The sequence below is a fragment of the Sceloporus occidentalis genome, unplaced genomic scaffold (genome assembly GCF_023333645.1).
Source record: "Sceloporus occidentalis isolate IW3139 unplaced genomic scaffold, rSceOcc1.0.p SCAF_12, whole genome shotgun sequence".
NCBI classification, from domain to species: Eukaryota; Metazoa; Chordata; class Lepidosauria; order Squamata; family Phrynosomatidae; genus Sceloporus; species Sceloporus occidentalis.
This window is the reverse complement of record NW_028316992.1, coordinates 18,648,006-18,673,754: the sequence shown is the minus strand read 5'-3', so window position 1 is coordinate 18,673,754 and position 25,749 is coordinate 18,648,006. Positions and strand designations below refer to the sequence as shown.

The 25,749-nt window shown below is 38.6% G+C and overlaps 1 protein-coding gene across 1 annotated transcript in view; it reads right to left on the bottom strand.

The window, feature by feature from the left end:
* SPAG16 (sperm associated antigen 16) overlaps window positions 1–25,749 on the bottom strand; it is a 506,576-nt gene that overhangs the window by 225,813 nt on the left and 255,014 nt on the right. The window contains exon 12 of the mRNA XM_089477933.1: window positions 22,453–22,638. Within this exon, the coding sequence (XP_089334059.1) occupies window positions 22,453–22,638 (186 nt within the window). The remainder of the gene's footprint in view (window positions 1–22,452; window positions 22,639–25,749) is intronic.

The window sequence follows — 25,749 nt, the reverse complement described above, 5'->3', positions numbered from 1 at the left end:
GGTGTGTACGTAAAATGTGACTTGACCAGTATTGACCAAGTATTGCTGTGATGATTAAAATACTTAATCTTAATGAACACTGTTGTCTGTACTGAATGTATTATAACTCCTGGTACTCTGCAAATCTCTCACTCTTTCTCTCTGCAATCACAATTTCAGTTTTGAATGCAGTGGATGATAAATGTTCTCCAAAGAAAGGAATCAAGGCAATGGGAATAGTAAAAATGTGCAAAAATCTGAATATGGTAGAAAAGAGCCACCCATAGTATCCTGTCTATTTGGTGTGCAGAGTTGATGCACTTTGAGGAATAAGTGCAACAACTATGCACCCCAAATAGACAGTTTTAGAAATTATTCTGATTTTTTTTCAATTTAGAAAATATTTCCAATTAGTCTTCTAGTGCTATTAATTTGCCTCACCATGGAAGGCACTCTCCAGGTTTATGTCCCATACAGACAGGTTCTCTATCAGTAAACCAATAATATTTTCAACACTAAGTAATTAAGACGTCAGACACAGATCTCAAGCTTTTTGTTCATGTTAAATTTACCATTTTTATTTAAAAATATACCTCTCGTGGTCAAATATATACATTTTAGATGTGTTTTATGATTGCAAACCTATGGGAGAAGTCTGATTTGTTTTTGTTAAAACTGAATTGGATTGCAAAGATCGGGAAGTGGCAAAAGTGAAACCCTTTCGTTTCCATACATCTGAATGGAGTGTTAAATACTTACTTACATCTCTCCTGCGTATTCCACTGTGAGAACACACTGGCCTAGTTGACTGAGCAATAAGGATATATTTTCTCTTTTCCATGAAATGTCCCCTTCCTCCTCTGAAACACTTTTGCACCTTGTTGCTCAGGACAGGAATACAAAAACAAGGTATATGGGGAAATGCTCACACAACACATGCTATTCCTTTGGTTCATCTGTATGCTACCTATGGGGAAACTCCTAATATTACTCTTCCCATTTTGCCACATTTTGCTTAGTTATGCAGACTGCAATGATGTGGGATACCATATATTGCCATATTATTATTTCTCCATTGTACTGTCTATTCTCCTCTATGGGTCTGAAACATGGGTCACCTATCGCCAACACCTACAACTCCTTGAACGCTTTCATCAGCGCTGTTTATGCACAATTCTAAATATACACTGGACTGACTATGTGACAAATGTTGCTATCCTTGAGCAAGCAGGGATCACCAGCATTGAGGCCATGCTACTGAGGTCGCAGCTGCGCTGGGCAGGACACGTTTCTAGGATGAAGGACCATCGCCTCCCCAACAACAACAACAATAACAATTTATTGAGTAGCCCAAGGGCCGTTTCAAAATGCTAGTAACATAGGCGGGATACAAACCGCCATATAGTACGTATAGGATACGTACTAGGGTTAGGAAGGGGCGGTGCTTCCGCACCCCCCTAACCCTAGTACGTATCCTATACGTACAAGATGGCGGCGCCCCTTCCACATGGGCGCCGCCATCTTTACGTACTGGACGCATAGCGTCCAGACGTGTCGCGTCCTTTGTGACGTAGTGAGTGCGCCCCTGGCGCCTCGTTACGTCACAAACGCGACTCCAAAAGAAGCTCCATTTTGGAGCTTCTTTTTTGCTCCGCACGGGAGCTGCGCTGTTTGGCTGCTGCAGCTACCGCGCGGAGCAAACGGCAGTGGCGGGGAAGCGCCACAAAGCGGCGGTTTGTATCCTGCCATAATAAAAAAACAGTATCACACAGCTATATATAAAATGTAAATGTAGTGCACTAGGTGCAATAAATCTCCATACAATATAAATACATATGCATAACCTAAGCGTGCACCAGGACCAGAACATGCACTACTTGTATACAGCTTATATATATCTAAAAGATATACAATATGTGCTAAAAGATATACTAATAAACAGATAAAATAAAATAGTTAACAATTAAACAGTAATCTGTAAGACAGTTACCATAGAAAGTAAAACAGAATTAAAATTGGAATTGAAATGGGAGGCAGAAGTAACATAAAATAACCATCAACATACGTCAAATCTGTTCATCCCCCTTACAATTAACACCAATCATTCCCACATATCTAGATCTCAACAGCGATGCTTTATGAAGGAACCGAGCTGTGGCAATAGAGATTTTTGAATCTTGTCCACTCATAAAGTATGATATTCTGATGTGGGTATCCCAGAATATTGTTCATTTAATATAGGGATGAAGATATTGATCCCTTTCTACTTGGTACAAATTACATCTAAACAAAATGTGTGCTAGATCCTCAATTTCATGATCCCCACAAATACAAATTCGTTCGTTGTAAGGGATACCCTGGAATCTTCCATGTCTTACCATGGTATCAAGTTGGTCGAATCTTGCTCGGGTGAATGCCTCTCTGAGATGTTTAGGGATCTGTATTTTTAGATAAGATGGCATTTGAAAGGACCGTTTGTATTGGCTCAACCATTTTAAATTGCCTACCCTACTGAGTGTGGCTATGTCTTCTTGAGCCGCAATGTCCAAAATTCTCTGTCCTGCACCCTTTCTTGCTTGATCATTCATAGTACAAGCTACAGGGAGGCCACAGCTCTTTATAAAGTTTAACAGTTGCCTGGACCATGAAGATTGAAATTGAGAGTGCAACTGTTCTAATAAGCATAATCTAGGAAGTCTGTTTGGCTCCATTTCATTAATTTTACACCAGTAATTGAACACTCTGATTTTAGCTTGAGAGCAGATAGAATAAATTTCTAATTCCGCTCTTACAGCAGCCGCTGAGGTCCTTTTATCTACTCCTAGGATACTTCTCAGATGTTGAGACTGGGCTAGTTCTACTACTGCGGTGGAATTTAGACCCCATACTTCTGCTGCATATAAAAGCATAGGAGTAACCTTAGCTTTGTATACATTAATTATTGGGGCTAAAGAGCCTGGGTACTTGTTGACTTTTAGTTTAAGAATGAGATTCATACGTGCCTTTGTTCTAAGTGAGCTTTTATGGTGATGGCATGACCAGGATCCATTCTCATTGAATGTTACACCAAGATAAGAAAAGGACTTTACTTGTTCAATTGGTTCACCCTCTAATTGCCATCTGTGTCTCTGCTGTCTTTTACCAAAAACCATTATGTTTGACTTAGATTTATTAATGGTCAGAGAATTATTCTGGCAATAACAGCTAAGTTTTCTTAACAGCCTTCGTATACCAACTTGTGAATATGATAATATTATCATATCATCAGCATAGAGCAAGATGTTACAGGAAGCATGTAAAACACAAGGCATATGGAGTGCTGAGTCTTTCAAATGTCCTGGTAGGTCGTTTATATACAAATTAAATAGCAAGGGGGCTAGTAAGCACCCTTGTCGTACCCCTCTATATGTGTCAATTCTATTGGATAAGGCTCCATTTAACCCACATCTCACTTTCAGACAAGTACCAGTGTACAGGGCTTTAATTAGTAACAGCAGTCTCCGTTCTATTTTAAGGTCAATCAGTTTACTCCAGAGAATTTCTCTATTCACAGTGTCAAAGGCTGCTGACAGATCGATAAAAGCAGCGTATAGATGTTTTCCTTTGCTGAGATATTTGGCAATCATGTGATTTAAAATAAAACAATTATCTATGGTGGATCGATTTTGTCTAAATCCCGCTTGTTCTTCGGATAGGATGCTCTTTTCATTAACCCAACTTTCAAGTTTATTCAAAAGGAGCCTAGAATAGATTTTGGCTACGATGTCTATTAAGCTGATAGGCTTATAATTACAGGGGTCTTTATTGTTCCCCTTTTTATAAATGGGGACCACTATTGCCAATTTCCAGCCAGTTGGAACCTGGCAGGTATTATTTATATGTGTGAAGAGACCTGTCAGAATAGGCACCCACCATTCACTAAATTGTTTAAATAATTCTGCCGGAAGAAAGTCCTCCCCTGGCGCTTTATTGTTTTTCAACCCATTAATAATAGACAAAGTCTCTTCTTCCGAGACTGGTGGCCAGGGAGGCAGGAATTCGATAGCTAGGGAATCAGCGCTTAAGTGCTGGGTTTCAGTGGAGCTATTTAAAGCAAATAACCCTTGAAAATAATTTTCCCATTCCTTAGCAGGTATAGGGATATCATATGAGAATCTCCTTTCCTTTAGAATTCCTGAGACAGAATGCCAAAATATAGCTGAATTATGACTCTTTGCGGCTAACTCTAAACCTGCCCACATTGATGTGGCATAATTTTGTTTCTTTGATTTTATTAGTTTTTTTGTATTCCTTTCTGAGGGACAGCATCTTAGCTTGTACCTCACAAGAGGTACTCCGCTGTGCAGATCTCAGTGCTGACATCAGTTTCTTTTTCATTAACCTGCATTCTATGTCAAACCAGGGAGAAAAACCTTTCTGGTGACTATTACCCACAAGGTTGGTTGTCAGGTGACACTTCAGTGTTTGACATATATTAGTAAATGCATTGGTAACAGATGGCCATTCTGCTGAAGATGACCGAATTATATTAGCCCGGTTATCTATCTCTTCAAGTTTAAGGCTCCCTGCTATTGCAGTGGTATCAACCTTAACCCATCTAAGTCTGCCATTTTGCCTCACCTCTTGATTATTTACAATCCAACTGTCTGCCCGACAACTTGGTCTTCGATCTGACGAGCCCCGAAATTTTACACTCACAGGTTGATGGTCACTTTCCCCTCTTAGGTGGACGTCTATCTCAGAAAACATATCAACCTTGTTTCTTGAAACACAGATAAGATCTAACACACTACTGGAATTAGGTGCATGGTATGTATAAGGGTATATATATCTATCATCTTCATCTCTGCCTCCCAGAATTTGAAGACTAGCTTTAAAAATTAGAGAAACCAAGGACAATCCAGCACTATTACATTTGTTATCTCTAGAGCGCCATTGAGGATGATTATCAAAGAATTCATTTGGTATATTATTCTTTTTAGCAAAATCATGCAGGGAAGGACCTACTTTAGCATTAAAGTCCCCCAAAAGAATTATTATAAAACGAGGATATCTGATTGTTAGTTCATCCATAAGAACTTCTAAACTTGTCCACAGGTTGGTATTAAAGAAAGGAGATGAAATAGGTGGAATGTATACATTTATCAATATCACTTCTAAATCCTTATATGTGAACTTAATAACTAAGAAATGAGAAAATTTATCCCCATTATATAAAATCTCAGCTTGCCAGTGCAAATCTTGTTTAATAAGAGTGCAAAGGCCGCCAGAAGCTCTCCCTTTGTTTTTTAGTTTTTGGGCAGGGATATCCCAGCATTGAAAGCCCGGGAGTTTTAATGGTTCATCCTCCACAGTTAACCAGGTTTCCTGAATAGCAACAACATCAAATTTAGAAAGAAAACCCACTGAGTCAGTGTTCACACCTTCTTTCCAACCGGCAACATTCCATGTAACTATTTGGATACAATCCTTATTACCAGACTGTTCCAAATCAGAAGAGGGGAAATGATGTTCTGACACATTCAGTCAATTGGAATTTGTATCTTCCCTCAAATTGTCTACAGCAATATTGTCAATACTACCTGAATAGACACAATTGTTGATTGGATGATCACCTTTTGACGATAAGGTGTTACGATGTTGATGTTGTTGTAGTTGATCTTTGCTCTCGGTGCCAGTCAAGCTGGGAATCCCTGTTGTCTCATCCTATGACCAGGCCCAATGTGTTACTGTCCTCTCTTCAATTACTGGGGGCTGCTTAGCAGAAAATTGTCTTTGTACATGGATCCTCTTCAGAGGGGTTATATCTGGACCAAACCCCTTCTCACACCGCAACTTTGGAACACATTCTTCAGACATATGGTCAGATGGTGACTTCATCCTAGTTTCAGGAGCCATTAATTGCCCCAAAGGAACACGTACACTAGTCATTGGTTGCTGAAGATTAGGCAGTTCTTTCATTTGTGTGAGCAAATCACTATAACCCGAATTTGGAGAACCTAAGTCTATCAAAGGCTCTGTAGAAACCACGGTGTTCCTTAGAGACTGTTTTAATTTTTCCAACTGGAGCAAAATGGTATCTTGCTCTTCTCTTGAGAGTAGACCAAATGCATCAATGAAACTGTCCTCAATCTGATGCAGACTGGGTTGATTCTCACCTTCAGAATCCTTCCGTGTCAATACAAGGGGGATTACCACTTTCGCAGCTCTTGAGCTATCAAGTAAAGGCTTAATTCTTTCTTCATGAAAGACTCTCATAGGAAAAATTTGATATCGGGCTAAATAAGCCTTCATCCTGAGTAGCATCAGAGGGATGGTAGAATGCTTAAAGGACAGGAGGATTCGTGTTTGGTTTAATGACCCAGGGAGCCATTCAACAGTGTCTAAGTCTATCTGCCCTAGTTGGCAGTGAAGAAGTTTTCCCAGGGAGGATTTGATTACTTTCTTGGAAATCCACTGACCATCATTAACTCTGTTCTTATGGACACTCAGTGCAATCCTTTCCGGTCAGAGTATACAGTTATCTTTCACAGAAAAAGGTTTTTTACTTTTTATGGCCTCCTTGGGGTATACATGATCCTCTTGAGGTGCTATCCCAGGCAATAATTTGTTTGTTTCTTGAAGTAACCTCCTTGGGTCTATGTTTATATCATTTCCTTTAGTCCTATCTACTAAGTTTCCCACTTGATCATGTTCGTTTAACTTGGTCACATCAATTTCACAATTGCTTGTACAAGGGGGACTAGTAAGAGGTCTTGCAGATATCTTTTGCTCCAGCATCTCTATATCTCCAGTTAACACGTTCAATTTGTGTTTTAGCTCAGCTAACTGTTCAGATATCAGAATAACAGTTTGTGTGGTAATCAGGCAGTATTTCGTCATAAGTTGTGTTGGGTTCTCCCCATGTTGTTGTTCCCCATTCTGAATCTCAACATTTCTGGGAAGTGTCCAATTATTTCTGGACTTTAATTCATAATCCCTACGACTGTTATCAAGACAACTTGCATGAGCTGACAAACTGTGGAGGGAACCCAATTCTTCATCTTGGTTTTCAATCAACTTGACACTAGGAGGTGGGGGGGGGGGCTCGAGAGGCTGCTCCTCCTCTAACTCTAAATGTAAGCCAGTTGCCAGGGATTCAAATCTATTAGCAGTATGAATGGGGTTTGATTTTCTTACATTACCATTTCCTGCCAAACACTCGTTGATTCTTGGCTGTTTTGGGAGTTTCATGTGGGGAAGCGAGTTTGGGCTCCCACCTAACTGTTTCCTTTGTTTTCTCTTTCCCATTGCTTAATTGACACAGATTTCTCAAAGTTCAGGAACTTAAACTAAATATTTGTCAAGCTGATGTTGGTATTAGAGTTGGGGTCCACACTGGTCTTTTAAGCCCTCTGCAGAGCTCCTCCTGCACAGCTTCCTCCCAGCGTCTCTCTCTCTCTCTCCCTCCTCCTCAGCTGTGGGCCAGGCTGCTGCTGCTGCTGCTGGTGAAGTTTGCAGTGGGGAAGGGGATTTTATACCTTCCTCTCAGCGTCTCTCTCTCTCTCTCTCCTCCTCAGCTGTGGGCCAGGCTGCTGCTGCTGCTGGTCGCCTCCCCAAAATAGTATTCTACGGTGAACTTGCCACGGGTCAGCGTAAGAGGGGCGCCCCAAAGAAGAGATACAAGGACTCCCTAAAACAACATCTCAGGCTTGGCCAGATAGATCACCAACTATGGTCCTCCCTGGCCTCGCATCGGGAGGCATGGAGATGCACTATCCATGATGCTGCAGCCTTCTTCGAAAGCTCACGCCGAACGAGCCTTGAAGAGAAACGACAACGCAGAAAGAACCGCAACCTGGAAACATCACCCAAGGAGACTTTCTGCTGTGCTTTCTGCAACCGGACCTGTTTATCCCGAATTGGCCTTTTTAGTCACCAACGCGCTTGTACAAAGCGCGGGATGAGTCCATCCTGAATCTTCATTCGCGAAGCAAAGCCAGAGAGGAGAGAGATTTCTCCTTAAGACTGCAAATCCAAAATTGAGGAATGTAAACCACTAAAAGGGCAAATAATGTTTTTATATAAGGGACTATTAATCCCTGTAGAGATGTATAGATCCACCAAAAAGCTAAAGGTTTGGGAGGAGGGCTTATATATGGAAAAATTGGGGAAACAGATTATGGATTATTTAGTTTTAAAATGACAAAATTTTTAAAATATATGTTTCTATATTTACTGCCCCAAAATCATTTCTAAAATCTAGGAAGACTTTTATGCACACTTATGTACAGTATAAGACCATTCATTTCCTAGACTTGATTTCCTTTTTCCAGTTCTTCTTATGGAAATAAGTACATGGATCGCTGCTTGCAGAAACTAGCAGAAAAATTTTGCCTGTTGACTGCTAAGGTTGGCGAGTTCTACATGTCTGTTGTATTGCTTTGTTGTTTGTTTGGTGGGTTGGTTTTGACCTGATCCTCCAACTAACAAACCTAGCGAGGTTTCTTATAGTTCAGGACCCTGTACTCCCATTTGTACCTTTTTTTTTTAAAAGATGAATTTGGAATAATATACTCAATAAACTGTATTGTTAATATTTTAAATGTGGGATTTCAGATGCATATATGATGAATGTTAGGTTCCTAAAGTAAGAATATGTCTTTCAGTCTGTAAATATGTGAAAATTTCAATTTTATTTAAAGGAGGAAAACAGTGCCCCCTTCCCCCTCTCCTGGCATCAACATTTCTGGACATTTTTAGACACATGGAAAAAATCAGTGGGAATGGGAAACTGGACTTAAAAGTGGGATCATCCAGAGATGATAGTGAGGCAAGCCAGGACCAGACCTGGGCAGGGCCAGTAATAATATAAAGATCCTGCTGAAAAGCAGGACTAAGCAGTGCATTTCTAAGGGAGGGGAGAAGTATGAACTTCAGAGCTGCTGGAAAGTGGTACTGGAGAGTTTGGTGGCACAGCCTGCAGACCACTAAACACTACTGGGCCAGTGGCATTGTCATGGGCAGACATCTGTTCAGCTGCCAATAACCAGAGGAATGCCTATCAAAAGAAGTTCAGATATAGAGGACAGGGACAAGGGTGACTGGGAACAGCTTGGTGGGGTCCAGATGAAACTGAGCAGTCTAATGCTACAGAAAGGATAAGATCTGGTGTTTATTTGCATTTCTCAGTCTGCAACCAAAATTCATATTCAACTCACTCCCAGTAGATGATTTGTAGCTCCCTGTGCAGCTGAGGGTGGATGAATCACTCTTATTTACAGTTTATGTAACTTTCACATTTGCTTATCCAGTACATAAGTCTGTCCTGTCCCTATGTTAATCTGTAGTTGTTTTTAATTTTCAACAGGCACATATATAACTATGTACTTAAGTGCTGATTTTAAACATAATTTTGCTCAACATGTATATGGCCAAACACATTTTATTTCAAGATAAGCATTTTAAACCATATTTCAATTCATATTTTGCTGTATATTTATATCTATAATGCATATTTGTATATTTGTATTTATAATGTACAGTGTATGCATATTGATAATATATATGCATATAATGTAGATTTAGCGTCTTAACATTCAGAGCTGCACAAAATCAGGTAGATAGATATATTCCAGCCTACATAGTGTTCTGCACATAAGATGCAGGTAAGGTCAAGTTCATACTAGAGTTCGTCAAATCACCCCAAGAGAAACTTGAAATTGCTAACCCACGATCTAGCTCAGGCACTAAGAACTTGTGAACCTTTGAACTTCAATGCTCATAAACTCTACCTGGTATGTCTAATGGTAAGCAACTATGGAAGTTGTAGTACACAGTGCTCACCAAACGTCTGCCATTTGGTAGAAATGGGCTGTAGCATTCACTTGTGTCTGATTAAAATGCTGAAGAGATAGTGTGAGTGGGGTGAGGCTCAGTGAGAGGAGAAAAGAGAGGCTCCAGTATACACACACACACACACAACACACACACACAACACATTTTATCAAATGTTCACCATGAAATATGTATGTGTTAATACATTTAGGCTGTATGTATGATGTTGTAATTTAAAAGTATAATTTTAATTGTGCTAGTGGTTTATGTCCCAATGATTACCATTGCATTCAATGATGCACAGGAATTACGATTTATGAGTAATGGTAATACAAAAAACATTACTAAGGATTCAGTATGATGTGGTATGGGAGGAGGTCAATGAGCAAGTGACACCATGAGTTACCGCACCAGGTGACACCAGCCCTAGTGAGTCTACTGCATAATAGGTAGTAGATTTGTTTTCCCTTCAAGATAATGAACTAGTTTGACTCTCCTTTGGCACTGCCAAAATGCATGCTTCCATAGAAGTTGTAAAACACCCACAATATATTTAACTCGACTTTTCAGCAGCATTTAATCACTTGACCTCAGTTGCTTTGTGGCCTGTAGCAGAAGTACAAATAGCTCCAGTTCATACCCTAAATATAAATGCAAAATGAAGATCGTGGAACAAGCTCATTACTAATAACAAGTTATTTGTTATTAATGCTCTCTGTGTGTGTGCACACTTCTCTCTATGTGCAATATCTCAGTGCAGCTAATTTACAGTATTATTGCAAGGTAATATTACTCCTTCTGCACTGCATCTATAACTATTTTGGTAATTTTGGGGCGAGGCCTGACTAATTAGATATGTTTTGCACCACAATTCAGTTGCATACACATGTTTTAAATAAATAAATTATAAATAAATAACATCTATGGTTAATTACCATTTTAAGGGCCTGAAAAAGCAATAACTAATTACCTCTTATAAACAACTCTAAGCTGTGGAAAGTGCCAAACCAATATAGGGCACAGTTAATTGAAAACTATTCCTGTTACTCATGGGCCCTTTGCACATTGTTTTGCTTCATCTGGTCTCCCCGCATGCGTTCTTCCAACCTACTTGCCCCCTTGCAATCTTTCACAATTCATTTATTTTTCAATGAAAAGTGATATATGCTAACATTCAATTCATCATAAGCAATGAAGGATGCTGTACAGCTAAACTCTGTGCCCTGTTTACTGGGATCATCAAAATACAGATGTAGTTTGCTTCCCATGTCCTTATATCACAACATTATATCAAATCTTTGTTTAATAATATTTCAGCACCCCAAGTTAGATGCCACACTATTCAGAACTGTCTCAAAAAGAACAAAACCAGAGATCTCATAAGCAGAGTAAGATGGTCATGACCATTCTCTGTGGCATGCATTTACGATCAGGGATCCTAACACACGCATCCCTGAAATGCAGTTCATATCTAGCTGTCATAATAACCATTGATAGACCCATCTTGCACATCTTTGTCTAATCCTTTTAAAACAAAGTAAACTGGAGGACATCTAGTAGTAATGAAATCAATATTAAGTAGGAGATATGCAAAACAGTCTTTATATGCTGTCTATCAGTTTGACTGACTGAATGGGCTGTTGTATTTGGAAACAAAAAGGAAGATATTCAACTGAGAACAAGAGTAGTGCAGTGGTTTGAGCATTAGATTATATGTCTGGAGACTAGGGTATGAATCTCCACTCTGCCATGGAAACCCAATGAGTGACTTTGGCCAGGTCACACTCTCTCAGCCTTAGAGGATGGCATTGGCAAACCCCTTCTGAATAAATCTTGTCAGGCAAATCCCCTTACAGTCACCACAGGTTGGAAACGACTTAATAACATACAACAACAACAATTAAACATACCACCAGTTGCTGGTGTAGAATTGAGGGATGGATCTGATAGACAATCTCCTTCTTACCATCTCCTACATCTGTTTGATTCTATAGCTCAATTGTATAACTATGATGCAAAACAATTTCTTGTATTGAAAGTGTTAAAGTGTCATTTTGCTTTATATTTAGTATGTACAGTTTGTGCTGCTAAACTAGATAACTGGAGGTCTTTGTCAGAAGCAAGTGGGGACTGATTTGCATTGCACATGTAATTCCTTCCATCTCTGAAGAAATTTATAATTGCAATTAATCTTGTCATAATGACTTTGACAGCCCTGGATTTATGGTCAAGGAAACCAATCCTCAGATTGTTTGCAGAGCTATTAATATGTGTAGCTATATATTTTCAATCTTTGTTACACTTATGAATAATAAAATGATAGTGACTTTCCCGCCCTGCTTTTTGCCAAAGCTTTTTTCCCTGTGGCTATTAGGGAGAGAGAGATCTCTATTCTCTAAGGCTCTGGTTATTGCTAAATATGCCCTTGTCCCCACCCCCTAAACTAAGGAGGTGAAATAAAGAGAACATCTGTTTTACACTGCAGAAATAGTGCCATTTTTATCACAAGATTCCATGCGGTCTATTCGCCAGCTAAAAAGCAATATGTTTGTGTGTAACAGTGAAAACCCAAATCCAAATTCACCCATTCATTCTGTGATCAACATGACAAATTAATTTATGTTCCTTCTAGTTCTGCGGTGGGAATGCTGTATACAACACATTCAAAGATAAATCAGGTATTTGTACATGAGGTTAGGGAAGGTGGAATACATATAGTTTTGTTATTGATACATTTAAAATTCCTATCCCCTCCCTCTGCCAAAATATAGGCCTCCAAGGCAATTCAAAGAAATACTAAAAAGGCAAACGTAGTATCTAATAATAAGACTGATAGACAAAAGACTGCAGGCACAGAAAAGATGGAGGGAAGTTTAACTGACACTGAAAAATTCACAACTAAAGAGTCTGATGAACAAATAGTGTTGGGGAAGGTTTTCCAAAATCTAGCTGCTAACACATGAAAGACTCTCACTCCCCATTTTGATAATTATATTCAAAGATTGAAGTTTTTTTTCTCCTCCCACAAACCATAAACAGAAACAGATGGTGGTTAAGTCACACCTCTAAACTTAGTATTTATATTTTGTCTGAAATATATATTGGGCTGGCTTTTATGCACATTTTTTTTAAAACAAGTTTTTGTTTTGCGGGCGATTCACTGATGGACTTGGACTTGAGATAAATTTTCTGCACTGAAAGATGTCAGAAAAAAACTAGTAAAGAAAGAGAGGAAATGCTATTAGCTATTTGTATATGACTTAATATAAACTCATGTTACAATAAAATCTTTGAGCAGTTTTTTTAAAAAAGTCTATAACACAATTTAGAAATCAATCAATCAATATGTAGTAAGATGCAAAAATCAACAACAATATAGAACAGCTATAATCATTGCCAAGCAGCGAACTTCTGGGAAGAACAAATACTCAGATTTACATGGGGATCCCATCTACACTTTGCAAAGGGAAGCTGAGCTGCCTCCACGATCATTCCAACTTCTCAGTTGTCCTATTTCCATGAGGCTGAATAGTTTTGAAGTCTTTCCAAGGATATCAGGCTGGCTACCTCATCAGAAACTGGACTGGTCAGGTAGGTCTGTGGGCATGGACAGATAAATTCCCTGCCTGTTCCACTGGGAGGCTTACAACTGTTTCCTCAACATAATGCGTCATTTACCTTCTGGTTCTCATAGAAGAGAGACCAAAGAAGAAGAAGCTGAAGAAGAGATGATGGGAGAAGGAGCAATAGTGTGATCAGTGTGGCACAGACTCATGGTGACAAAGGCGGGGTACACCCAAAAAGTGGGTTCTTATTGCAGCGCAATTATGACGATGCAGTGCACCAACGGCGCACTCGCAGCATCATAATGGCACCGTGACATGCGGACGCTAAGCATCCGTCACGTCAAAATGGCGGTGCCCATCTGTACAGGGTGCCGCCATTTTGATGCCCTCGTCACGTGCGAGGGATGAGGAGCATCTGGAAGTGCTGCCCCTTGCACGTAACGACGGCGCCCCATGGCGCCCATCTGTAGAGCGCCAAAGAGTGGGAGAAATGAGCAAATCCAAGCAGCAAACATTGGCAGTGTCATTTGTCAAGAATAATCATTGAAAACCAAGAGATGCAGTCAGCAAAAAGCCCCTGTTGTAGCTAACCTAGAATGTTGCCACCATCAGGCAAGGACCACTGTGCAGTAGAACAACTTGATGTTTGCTTGAGGAAAAAAAAATAACAGCCCCTCCTAGGGCTACTAAATGAACTTAACCAACCATTGGATGGGTCCAGAATCAGGGGTCAACAGCCATTACAGAAGGGAAACTGCATAGTGAAGAGTGATACTTCAAGAAGGCAACAAACAGTCCCCTCAAGGGCTATCTGAGCAACCTACAGGCCGAGAGAAACAGGGCAGGGAGTGAGACTTGGACAAGGCTCCAAGTCATGGATTTTGTTGCACATGGACAAGCACTAGCATCTCTTGTGAGGTTGCATAACAATAATTCATATTTCTATCTCCATTAACTTTCCTACTTTTACATTTATACTGACATCCCTGGCAATGCCCTTATTGTAGTGAATACTGTCAGTTCCATCATCACAGGGCACATTAATCTCACACTTTCATTTCAAAGAACTTACAATACATCTTCACAGTAATATGACCTTGGTGTTAGTAGACAAGCACATTATTTACATGTAGCAGGTCCCAAGCTACCACAACAAACTTTCTTCTCTGTAGACTATAGACCAGGAGATGTTAAGACAAATTGCTAGCTTCTATTAAATCAAAGAAAAATTACTGCCTAAGGATGATGGCCAAGGTAAAGAAGTCTCAGACCCCACCATGCCATGGGGTCAAAACAATCCAACTGAACTGGGAACATAGAAAAAGTAGCAGACATATCACCACTTCCTGAAGCCTGTTTAGAAGAGCGGAATGATCTTCCCCCTTCATTTTTGGCCATTTGAAGCAATATTGACCGTTGGTAATGTTCCATTACTCTCCATGGGGAGGATGTAAATAATTCCAATTTCAGGGCTGGTAAAGTTTCTCCATGCCATTCTGGGATGTGCTGTAGGCTTTGGATAGAGCATATTCAGAGTCCAACTGTGCCATACCTATGTTTTGACCTCTCTGCTGCCAGAAGACCAATGACAAAGGACCTTTGAATGATGTGCACATCATTCAAAGGTCACTCCCAAAGGCAGGACTATGCAAAACCATACAAACCCAGGATGTCTCCCCAAAGACCACAGGACTAAATGCTTAATTTTCCAACAGGAAGAAGAAATTAAAAATTTAAAAAGCCAATTGTCAATAATAATAATAATAATAATAATGGGAGGCACTAACCCTGTTTAGCATTTCTAACTAGAATTTGCATGTTCATTTGGGAGTTGTTAATTTAGAAATGTGGGTGTTTTTTTCTTAACATCCTGAATAGCTGCTTAGCTTTGTCCAGCTGCCACTGAGAGAGGAGGGCATTATACGTTTATGCTTTCACTCTCCTTAACATGGCACAGATGACCAGAGTCCTCCAGTGTCTGCGGGCCTCAATCTAACACAAAATGTTAAAGTCACTTCACTTTACTGATTCCTTGTAAATTATCAGAGTAAATTCCACAAATGCATAAGGAGGAAAACCATGGAGGAGCAAGAAGTACCTATGTCTGTGCTGATGGCAGCTCCTGGCCCCTTTACCAAGGTAATTCTTTTTTCTTTCTTTCTTTGAGCTGCAGTTGGGGTGGGACTATGAGTGGGGGTAATTTAGTAGCAGTGGGTACAAGTCCTATTTTGAATCATCCTTAGTTCCAGATGGCATGGGTCCACTTATTCTTCCCCCAGATTGCCTTGCACCTGGGAAGTAGTTCACATTTGAGTACTGCAGAGAATGACCTTTGATAGGTATACAGGGGGTCCAAGAAAAGGAAGGAACTTTGTCACAGAGTCAGATCTTTTCATTATACATCCTTCTTTGCTAAATGCTGCAAACTCACAGGTATGTCTTTCTTCATCTTTCTAAATGAGGAAGCAATAAAGATATTTTACCAAAAGAGTAGCAGGAATACAGCATTGTCACATTAGCCATAAGCATTTGACCATGAGGCAAGTTCTGTGGCATAACATTTAATCAGTGTGTCCAATGAACTGAAAACAGCTTCATTTCCAATCTCCAGCACTGACACATTGCTTAGTAACCACACTAAAATGGGACGCGATCCAAAGAATTCTGTGGCTAGCTCCATATTCCCAATGGTGATTTTATCATATTTACCATTTTACCATATTTAATTTATTATATTTATCATTATGAAGTGGGTTTGTTGTTGTTGTTGTTGTTGTTATTTGCTATCGCCGACTTTGATTTTGGCCACCCTAAGAATGAGACCATGGAAACCCACTGGGTGACCTTAGGCAAGCCACACTCCCTCTGCCTCATAGGAAAGCAAAGGTAAACTCTCTCTGAGCAACTCTTGTCAAGAAAATCCCTTATTTTGATTTACTTAATATACCTATACAGTACAACAAAAATGAAACAATATGCTTTTCTTCTGTCTATATTACTGGGCTTTGTCTCCCCAACATTTGATATGGCATCGTATTTCTGTGAGAGTACAGTTAGCTCTAACCCTGATTGGTTTCTCTTTAAAATGGTGCAATGCTACCATTTTATTTTCTCTGTGTATGTAGTGTGTAACTCAATTCTTTGTGGAATCCCTTCTAATGCCATTATGGTTGAGCATAAGGGTCAACTCCTTCTGATTGCACTGCCTTTGACTGAGATCTCATCAGAGCGCTTCCTACATTGCTGCAATCCTTCTTCAGCACCCACTTATAGGGAAACATTCTGTATGAAGTTGCATCTGGAGCTTTTTGATCATCAGATTCAACCTTTTCAGAAGTAAAACACAATCTTTAAATCAACTATCTGCTGATGAGCTACTGAAGAAATGAAGGCTTGGCAGCTCAAGCTGAAAGGAAACCAACTCCTCTCTTGGTGCAATTTTACTTGCTTTCTTCCTTGAGAAAGGTGAATTGGAACTCTGAATACTATTGTGAGGCAGAGTTACAAAGACAAGAAAGTGAAAATTGGAAGTGCCGACGCTGTCAGAGTGGGACTGTCAAAAGCAATGGTGAAGACGCCACAGAAGCTAAAAAGCACATTCCCTGTTGAGTTTAGCTCAAGTCAGCAACACTCGGTTCAGTACCTAGGACACTTCCTCTAGTGAATTTATGTCAGACAAAGTTACATCCGCCACCATCTGGGTTTCTAATTATATTTTCAAAGTGATTTTATTGCCTGTGCTGAAGCAACAAGCTTTTGTACAAACAAACATAATGAAACATGCCCCCACAGTGAATAACAAGTATTATAAGCATTATTTATTTAGGTTTAAAATCCAGCTTAAAACATTCTTTGGATTCCATTGTGTAGATTGCCAGACTGATATAATTCAAGAGCAAAATCTTTGTACCTGCTCCACAGTTATGATTAGTTTTGGTGAAACCTCAGATGTTTCAGAGGACTTGTCAGTTTAACCTTTCACAGAAATCAACAAAACTGTCAAGTGGTGAACTTTGAAAGGACTGTGTCCTTTGTTTCCAATATATTTTTGGGGTTGAGCAACTTGTAGTGTACTGTGGCCGACACGAATGGATACAGGTCAAGTATTGTCACTTTAATCACTATTTAGGCACACCGAGGGAGCTCTAAAGGCTCTGCTCCTGGATGTTTGGCAGCATGCTGTCAAAAAGGTAATCATTATAACTGTATTGAAAGTTCAAGAAAAGTAATGGTTTCTTTCCAGTGGGTGTGTGTGTGTCCCCACATTTATTTACTAAAGAGATTGATTACTAAATGATGCCCAGATACTGGATTATGATTCTGCAGTGACTAATTGCAGTTGAAATATTTGTTTTACCAAAAATTACTACATTCATGAACTTTATTTATGATTGCCTCCATTAATACAATCATGAATAGGAAGAATTGAAATTGAAACTGAAAGTAGAGAAAGTATTTATTTTTTGATCAAATATTGGAAACAGAATAAGTAACAGATGAAAAGGGTAAGAAGGTGATCCTGGAAGGTATATTAGATTCAAGGAAAATACTAGAATTCTAGCATTTTATGTAGAATAGATGTTTTATGTCATATTGGTCTTTATTGTCTTTCATGTACGTATTCATTTTTTAATGTATGTATTTTGTGTCAGCTATGTATGGTTATATGTCTAGTTTGCATTAAAAAAAGAAAATTTAACTAATTTCAGGCTGAAATATAAAAGTCTTTTAAAAGTTAAGAAAGCTAGCTACACAAAATCTCAGTGGGAGGATCTGGAACTTGCCGTAACAGAACGGAAGGAAGACAAGTTTTGGGAACTCATTACCTGCAGCTTAAAAAAAGCAAGAAATACACAAGAAGCCTCAATCACTGCCTCCATATGGATTAAATATTTTCCCAACATTTTTCACAGTCTATCAAGTCTTTCGGAAGCGGTCTGGATGGATAAATATTTTTTTAATCTACCTGAGTAGCAACCAGTTACAGCCAATGAGATAAAATATTTAATTGCATCACTGAAACCCTCAAAAGCACCAGGAAAAGATATGCTTCCTTCGGAACTCTTTAAAGAATATGCGAAATGGTGGAGCCCTATCCTTGCTAGTTTATTTACTACAATAAATAGTACTGGACAAATGCCTCATGGGTAGAAGATGAGCATTGTTTTCCCAATTCACAAAAAAGAAGACAGGAATGATGCACAAAATTATCGGCGAATCAGCTTGCTTGACATCACTTCATAGATATATGCTCAACATTTGCTTCACAAGTTAACGGACTGGCTACAGGAAAAGCAAGTCGTATATGAAGAACAGGCAGGATTCAGAAGTGGATACAGCACTATAGATCAGTGTCTCATATTAAGCCACATTGTAAGGAAGTATACCAAGGAAAATGAGAAACATGTCTATGCTGCTTTAATTGATCTTTCAGCTCCCTTCAATTCTATTAACAGAAATAGATTATGGGAAAAGCTACATAATAATAATAATTTGTTTTATTTATATACCGCTATTCCAAAGATCATAGCGGTGAACAGCAAGTAAGCAAATTAGCAAGTAAGCTAATTTGCCCCCAACAGTCTGGGTACTCATTTTAGCGGAAGGATGCAAGCCTGAGTCGAGCTTGGGCCCTTTTGCTGGTCTTGAACTCGCAACCTTGTGGTTTTGAGTGAATGGCTGCAGTACAGGCATTTAACTACTGCGCCACCAGAGCTCCTGGTTTGGAGATTGATATTAGTCTCTTAAGATTGATACGGGAACTACTGTATATAGCCATACAGAAATGAGGGTTAGAGTTGGCTTAATTGGTTCCCTGACATAAGCTTTTATAATAAATCAGGAAGTGAAACAGGGATGCCTACTGGCACATACTCCTTTCAACATCTATATGAATGATCTGGTGCTTTTCTTATCTTCAGTTGATTCTCCTTCTCCAGTAATCAGGAATAGAAAGATCTTCATCCTGATGTATGCAGATGATGTAGTGCTTATTTCCCTATCTCGTTTTGGTGTCAAAAATCTCCTGAATGCTTTCAGTGTCTATTGTCATTAGGAACACCTATCAATAAACTATTCCAAGACCAAGGTAATGGTATTTGGCAGAAACTGCCCAAAGTATAAATGGATCTTAGATCAACATATCATAGAACAAACCCAACTTTTCAGACATTTTGGCATTGTTTTCAGTGAGTCTCTTTCTTGGGAAAGAGGGACGCAGTAAAGTTGAAAGCTGACAAAACAGATGGAGCACTGCTGAAATTCTATTGCAACCAGGATAGTCAGCTGATTGAACCTGCTCTAAAATTTTCAACAGTAAAGTTATTACTCAGATGCTGTATGGTGCATAAATATGGGGTTTAGATATCAACACTGGCAAAGACTTGGAAATATTACAGAACAAATTTCTTTAAAAACTCTACTGGAACTTTTGCAGCTTTCTTGCATACTGAATTTGGCTGCCCTTCAGTTAAAACAAGAGTAGATTATACACAGATAAGGTACTTCAAAGAAATTGCCACCTTATCAACACACTGTCTTCCAGGTGCTTGTCAAAGGATTCCCACAGAAACCTGTCATGGGAGGATGACAACTCTGCTTAGTCATTCTCTCTGCTGAGTAAGTATCTACATATCCCTTCACAGATCTTCTAAGAAGAGCTCACATGCAGGATCTGAAAGTGGAGATCCCATTGCCCTAGTAAAAATTTATCTGAGAATGATTGATCTGGGGAAGGTGAGTAACTCTAAATACAACTCTCATGTATTAATCTTTTTCCAAGTTCAGTTAAGATGCTAAGCACTGTTTCCCTACTCGCGATACAACTTGGGACAAAACAAACCAACAAAAACTAGATTTGAATGGTAACCACAGGCCACTTTGGATCAACTTGTGAAACCCATATGCCTGTAATATAACAGTCTTATCCTTCAAAAAATCCCAAATTATTTCCCTTCAAATATAACACCAAAACTGGTGTGTTTGTGAAAGTATCATCTCCTGCCAGAAGAAAGTAGGAAAGATCCTGCCTCCCAGCCAAGCTACCTAATAGTGGTAAACCAGGTAAAGTTTTCTTGTTGTTTCTACACGTAGGATATTAATTTCAAATAATGGTTTCATATAAATGAGCATTGCTCCGATATGGATTGAACACAGAAGAACTGTTGTGATACATTATTTATATAAATCCTAAACTATAAATCCTGAAGTATAATCTTGAATTGCATACTAAAAATGAAACATTAAAGAATCTTCTGAACTATGCTTATTTACACAAAGACAAGACCTCTAAAAATAAGTGACATATGGTATGATAGCTTCAGCATATTCCAATTCCACAATCAAATTAATTCTGTGAAGAATTTAATTATTTGTGGTGATGATTATATGAATCATAAGAAACACCAGCTATGAAAGTCTTTGTAAATATGAAGAGCATGTGCAAATATAGCAAGCAGTCTCAGTTTTTTGTTTAATGAAAAAAAAACAAGTTACTTAGTAGGGAATGACTGGAATACATTTTATTATTCATCCACTATGGATTCCCACTAATAGCCTTGATTCTGAAGGCTAAAGCGCGAGTAGGTATAAATAAAAGCATTTATAAATCCTCTGCTATGGGCTCCAGGCCAAGATAGTGTCTTAACTCTTCCACTCAACTATACATTAGAAGTACATTTTACTAAAGGTTAAAATGCCTTCTCTGTGACCATAGAATTATTTATTTTATTTATTTATTTCAGGGATTTATATCCTACCTTTCTCCCACAATGGGATTCAAGGCGGGATACAATACTTTAAAAAGACAAAATAATTTAAAAAGACGTAAGTAAAAATGTTAATTTACAAAAGTTAAAAAAAGTATTAAACATTATTAATATTAAAGTTAAAGCACAGTTAAAACCAGCACAAGTAGAAAACATATGGAAGGTGCCAAATATATGCAGAGCAATCATTAAGAAGGGGGAAAGACTTCCGACCCTCCTGCACAAGGATTTCTTTTTTAATGAAGTTGGTTATTAAGTTGTGGGATATTTTGAAACCACACTGAGAATCCTAATGTAAGGCAGAGTATAAAAATATCCAATGGATAACAGAGTCTTTGTCCATGTAGCACATCAGGCTGATTCCACAATGCCCAAATATCTAGATCTAGCGAACATTTTTTTTCCCTCATGGGATTGAATTTGTTCAGTTTGTTCAGTCATTTGTTCAGTCATTTGTTCAGTTTCTGCATTCAATGGGTTGGCAAGGCAACACCTGGTTAGGTGAATATTCCTGTGAACATTACTTCTGAATGGAAGTGGGAATATAAGCACAGAACCTAACAAAAGAAACCCGACAGCGGATATGAACTGTGAGAAAACTGGGAAGGAAGAGAATAGATAGAAAGATTAGACATGAGTGACCTTTCCTTTAATGGGCTACAGTATTCACCCACGGATCACGGCAAACCTAGTGGATTATACCAAACTTTCACAGATTATAATAAACCATTCTGAATCATAATGATCTTGGTGGATTTACAATGATATCTTAATCTCCAGTAACCTTGTCAGTTTTCTTTATCCCACGCCTCATGGGCTCATTTTCTTTCTCTTCTCTTTAATTGTTGCGTCTTCATGAATTATTCTTTTTTGGCTTTATCTGAAATATTTTGCTTGGTTTATATTATTAATTATATGATTCTCTAAAAACGTTGATCAGCTTTATGCTGAAGAGTTCATCTCAAGTGACCATTCTAATAATGAGTAAATTTTAAAGAAAACTGAATTGGCCCAAAAGGAGCATCGGTTCATAACTATTATTTGCAAGGTAGCTGTTACCATATGATATAATGTGGTATAATAAACATTTGTTTTAGTTTATATTGTTTTACATTTTGTGAGTAGGCTGTTATTAATATTGCATTCTGTTTCGCTGGCTTTATAAATGACTTCAAAGGCACTAAATAAATAACTTTAATCACCCTAAATAAATTCAAAAGATCTTTTTCAATTCTCAACTATTCTGTTTTGTCTAAAATTTATACCAGCGATTTTTATTTAAATATCAATCATGACTTTACAGATGATCATAAATAATTACATACCTATTCAGATCCCACACTTTGCTAGTTTTATCCATAGAGGCAGAAGCCACAAAATCTCCGCATGAATGCCAGGAACAATCCCATGCCGCATAGCTGTGTCCTTCTAAGGTCAAAATACAACCTCCCTTTGCGAAGTCCCATATACGAACTGTTGTATCTCCACTTGAAGTGGCCAGTTTTGTTCCACTGTTAAAAATAAAAATTCCGGATTACACATTTGCATATCCTTAGTCACCTTAAACCTAGTAGACTAAATGTGAATGCCTGTATTTTCCATCTTGTAAAACAATCTTTGTAACATTATAAATATTCATCTGTTTTATCCTCTACATATGACTGCTAATAGTAGCTCATTCCAATGCAAGATTTCTTGAAAATGTCTCAAAAATAATGTTAAAATAGTTTTGTCATATTTGTGATATATTTAATGATAACAATAAAATATTTTTATTTATTAAACGCCTCTAACCTGCACTCAATCAATTACCTTAAAAATGCAAGCGCTTTAAAAAATTTAAACACTCTAAAACAACTTAACAACTCCAATAGACCAAAACCCATAAAGGGATAGCTGGAAAACCAAGCCAGTATTCTTGAGTGGACAGTCAACTTTTCATTTGGTGCAGAAATAAGGGCAATGCTGCCACCAGTCATGCCTCAATTCCATACCTGGGGCACAATTATATTGCAACTTCAATAATATAACATATTATGCTACTGCATGCCTTGCAACTGTAAGAGAGGCCAAATGTTCTTATTTCCATACTCTGGAGAACTGTGACTGTGACAAAAGGGTTGCATTTTGGAATGTTTGTCAGCTACCTGCTCCTGCCTTGTGAACAAATGACTAGGAGTGTCCTCACCGCCACCACCTCAAAGGCAGAAGCAGGAGCTCTCCTGTACAGTAGTCAAGTCCTTTATATAAAATAAAATGGTGCAGTATTTTCTAGCTGCAGAGAGAGGCAGCTGGAGATAACAACTTGGATTTTGGGTTGCCCATCATTGTGGAGACCTCCACTGCAGAAAGATTTAAGGCATAAAGATTTAAGATAACAATCCTATTAACAGCCCACACTCTCCATCAAAATGGTTCCTTACCTATGGTTAAATCTGGGTTACCCCATATGGTCAATTTGACATGAGCATTTGGGTCAAATTGCAATTGACAAGACGATATTTGCCACACAGATAACTGCTGAAATTGTTGGCAAAACAGTGACTTTTAAAAAATAAAATGCGAATGAAGTACTGTCCATTTAAACAGAGATGCCAAAAGTGAAGACTCTAAGGCTGACCATGATGGACAACTTACTTTAAGTGGATATGTTGAAAAATTAATACAAGATAATAGATATACCCCCATGGTATGTAAGAAGAGCACCAAACCCTCTCTTTGATTGGAATTTGCATCCTCTTCATTGAAATTTTAGGAGGAGATGAGCCCCTCACCCAAATCTCCTGAACAATGCATTTAGTTTTTGAAAATACTTGCAAGGTACAACTATAGAATTCCATGAATAATATAAATAATTATTGGTATAACAATAATTTAAATTGTGTTTACCCCACCTTACAGACTCATCTTCAAGCTACTCATCACTCTAAATCTTGTGCAACATCTTTCATCATCTTACATATATTAAGATTAATCATCTTAGATATATACCTAGGGATAATTATAATTATAATAAGTAATACTATTTGGACAATATCATGCCATGCTTTAAATATGCTAGCATCAATCTTGTCCTTCACTATTTCTCACTTGGACCAATTAATTGATTGCCCAGATAGTTTATCAAAATTAAAACAGGGATCAATGTTTTGAAATGATTTCCTCTAATTATAAAAGGTCCAAAAGATATTATTGTTGTGATTTGCTAAGATTGAGAAGGTCAATATGACAAAAGTTGTAGAATTATCTGCAGTTATTTTTAGAATTTCATTGTCAAAGCTATAAATATTTGCATAAAATCTCAAAAATTGTATGTTGATATCTGTCACTGATGTACATAAATCATAGCTTTCCTCTTTGATAGCTTAAATAACATTGTGTTCCTATTGATCCTTAAGGTGATGCACCATAATCCTGTTGGGATGTTCCCCATTTTCCCAATATGCTTGCCGTAAATATGGCAAAGGTAGTTCTGCCTATTGTGAGAGACTATTATTCAATTCATACTTAATTTTTTGTCATTCTCTATAAAGTTGTGTAGATGGTGAAATAGCTAATAGAGATATAAGAGTTTTCAGCTGCTTGTTCAATAATTCCTTAGACTGATACTCTTAGAGATCACTGCACCTCTTCTTTCGGCCTCCTTTTTGCTGTTTCACTGCTCCAAAACAGTCCTCTTTTTTATTTTAGCTTAGCTCAGTTTAGTACCCTTAGAGAGCTTTCCTCTCTCTAATGGAGTTCCTTATAATACAAATTTCTTTTATTACATAGAGCCCACCGTTGTCAGTGCTCCCTAATCATAGTAGCTAACTGCAGCATGCATGCCCACACTCTTAATCAGGGATTAGGAATCCTTTCTTTCTTTCGCCCGGTACATACCACCAATGGAGCCTTGGTGGCGCAGTGGTTAAATGCCTGTATTGTAGCCATTCACTCAAAACCACAAGGTTGCGAGTTCAAGACCAGCAAAAGGGCCCAAGCTCGACTCAGGCTTGCATCCTTCTGAGGTCGCTAAAATGAGTACCCAGACTGTTGGGGGCAAATTAGCTTACTTGCTAATTAGCTTACTTGCTGTTCACTGCTATGATCTTTGGAATAGCGGTATATAAATAAAACAAATTATTATTATTAATAAGCGGTGTACCAGGGCCTGTTTTAGGTTAGGGACCGTGCAGCAACCGCATGGTCTCTAACCCTAGAACGTAATGGCAGCGTAACAATGGCGGTACATTGTGTACACAGGGGCCACCATTGTTACATAAGTGCTGCATGGTGTACGCACATTGCCACGCGGCGTGTACATAATGAGTGCACCAATGATACACTTGTTACGCTGCCCCTGCGGCTTTTCACGGGTTCTTTTTCTGCTGGAGGGAAGCTGTGCGGTTTGGTAGCTGCGGCTTCCTTCCAGAGGAAAAACAGGCGCTGGCAGGACGCCCTTTTCGGGCGGTCTGTACTGCACTTTTCTTTCTTTTTGCCCTAAGGACTAAATTCCAATTTGGAGAGGGCCAGGAGAGAATATTAAGCATTGATAGGGCTAAGAATATTGATTATTGCTATTGCTTCGTATTTCCCTACTGTTGTAAGCTGCCCGGATTCCCAGTGATTAGGCAGGGTATCTA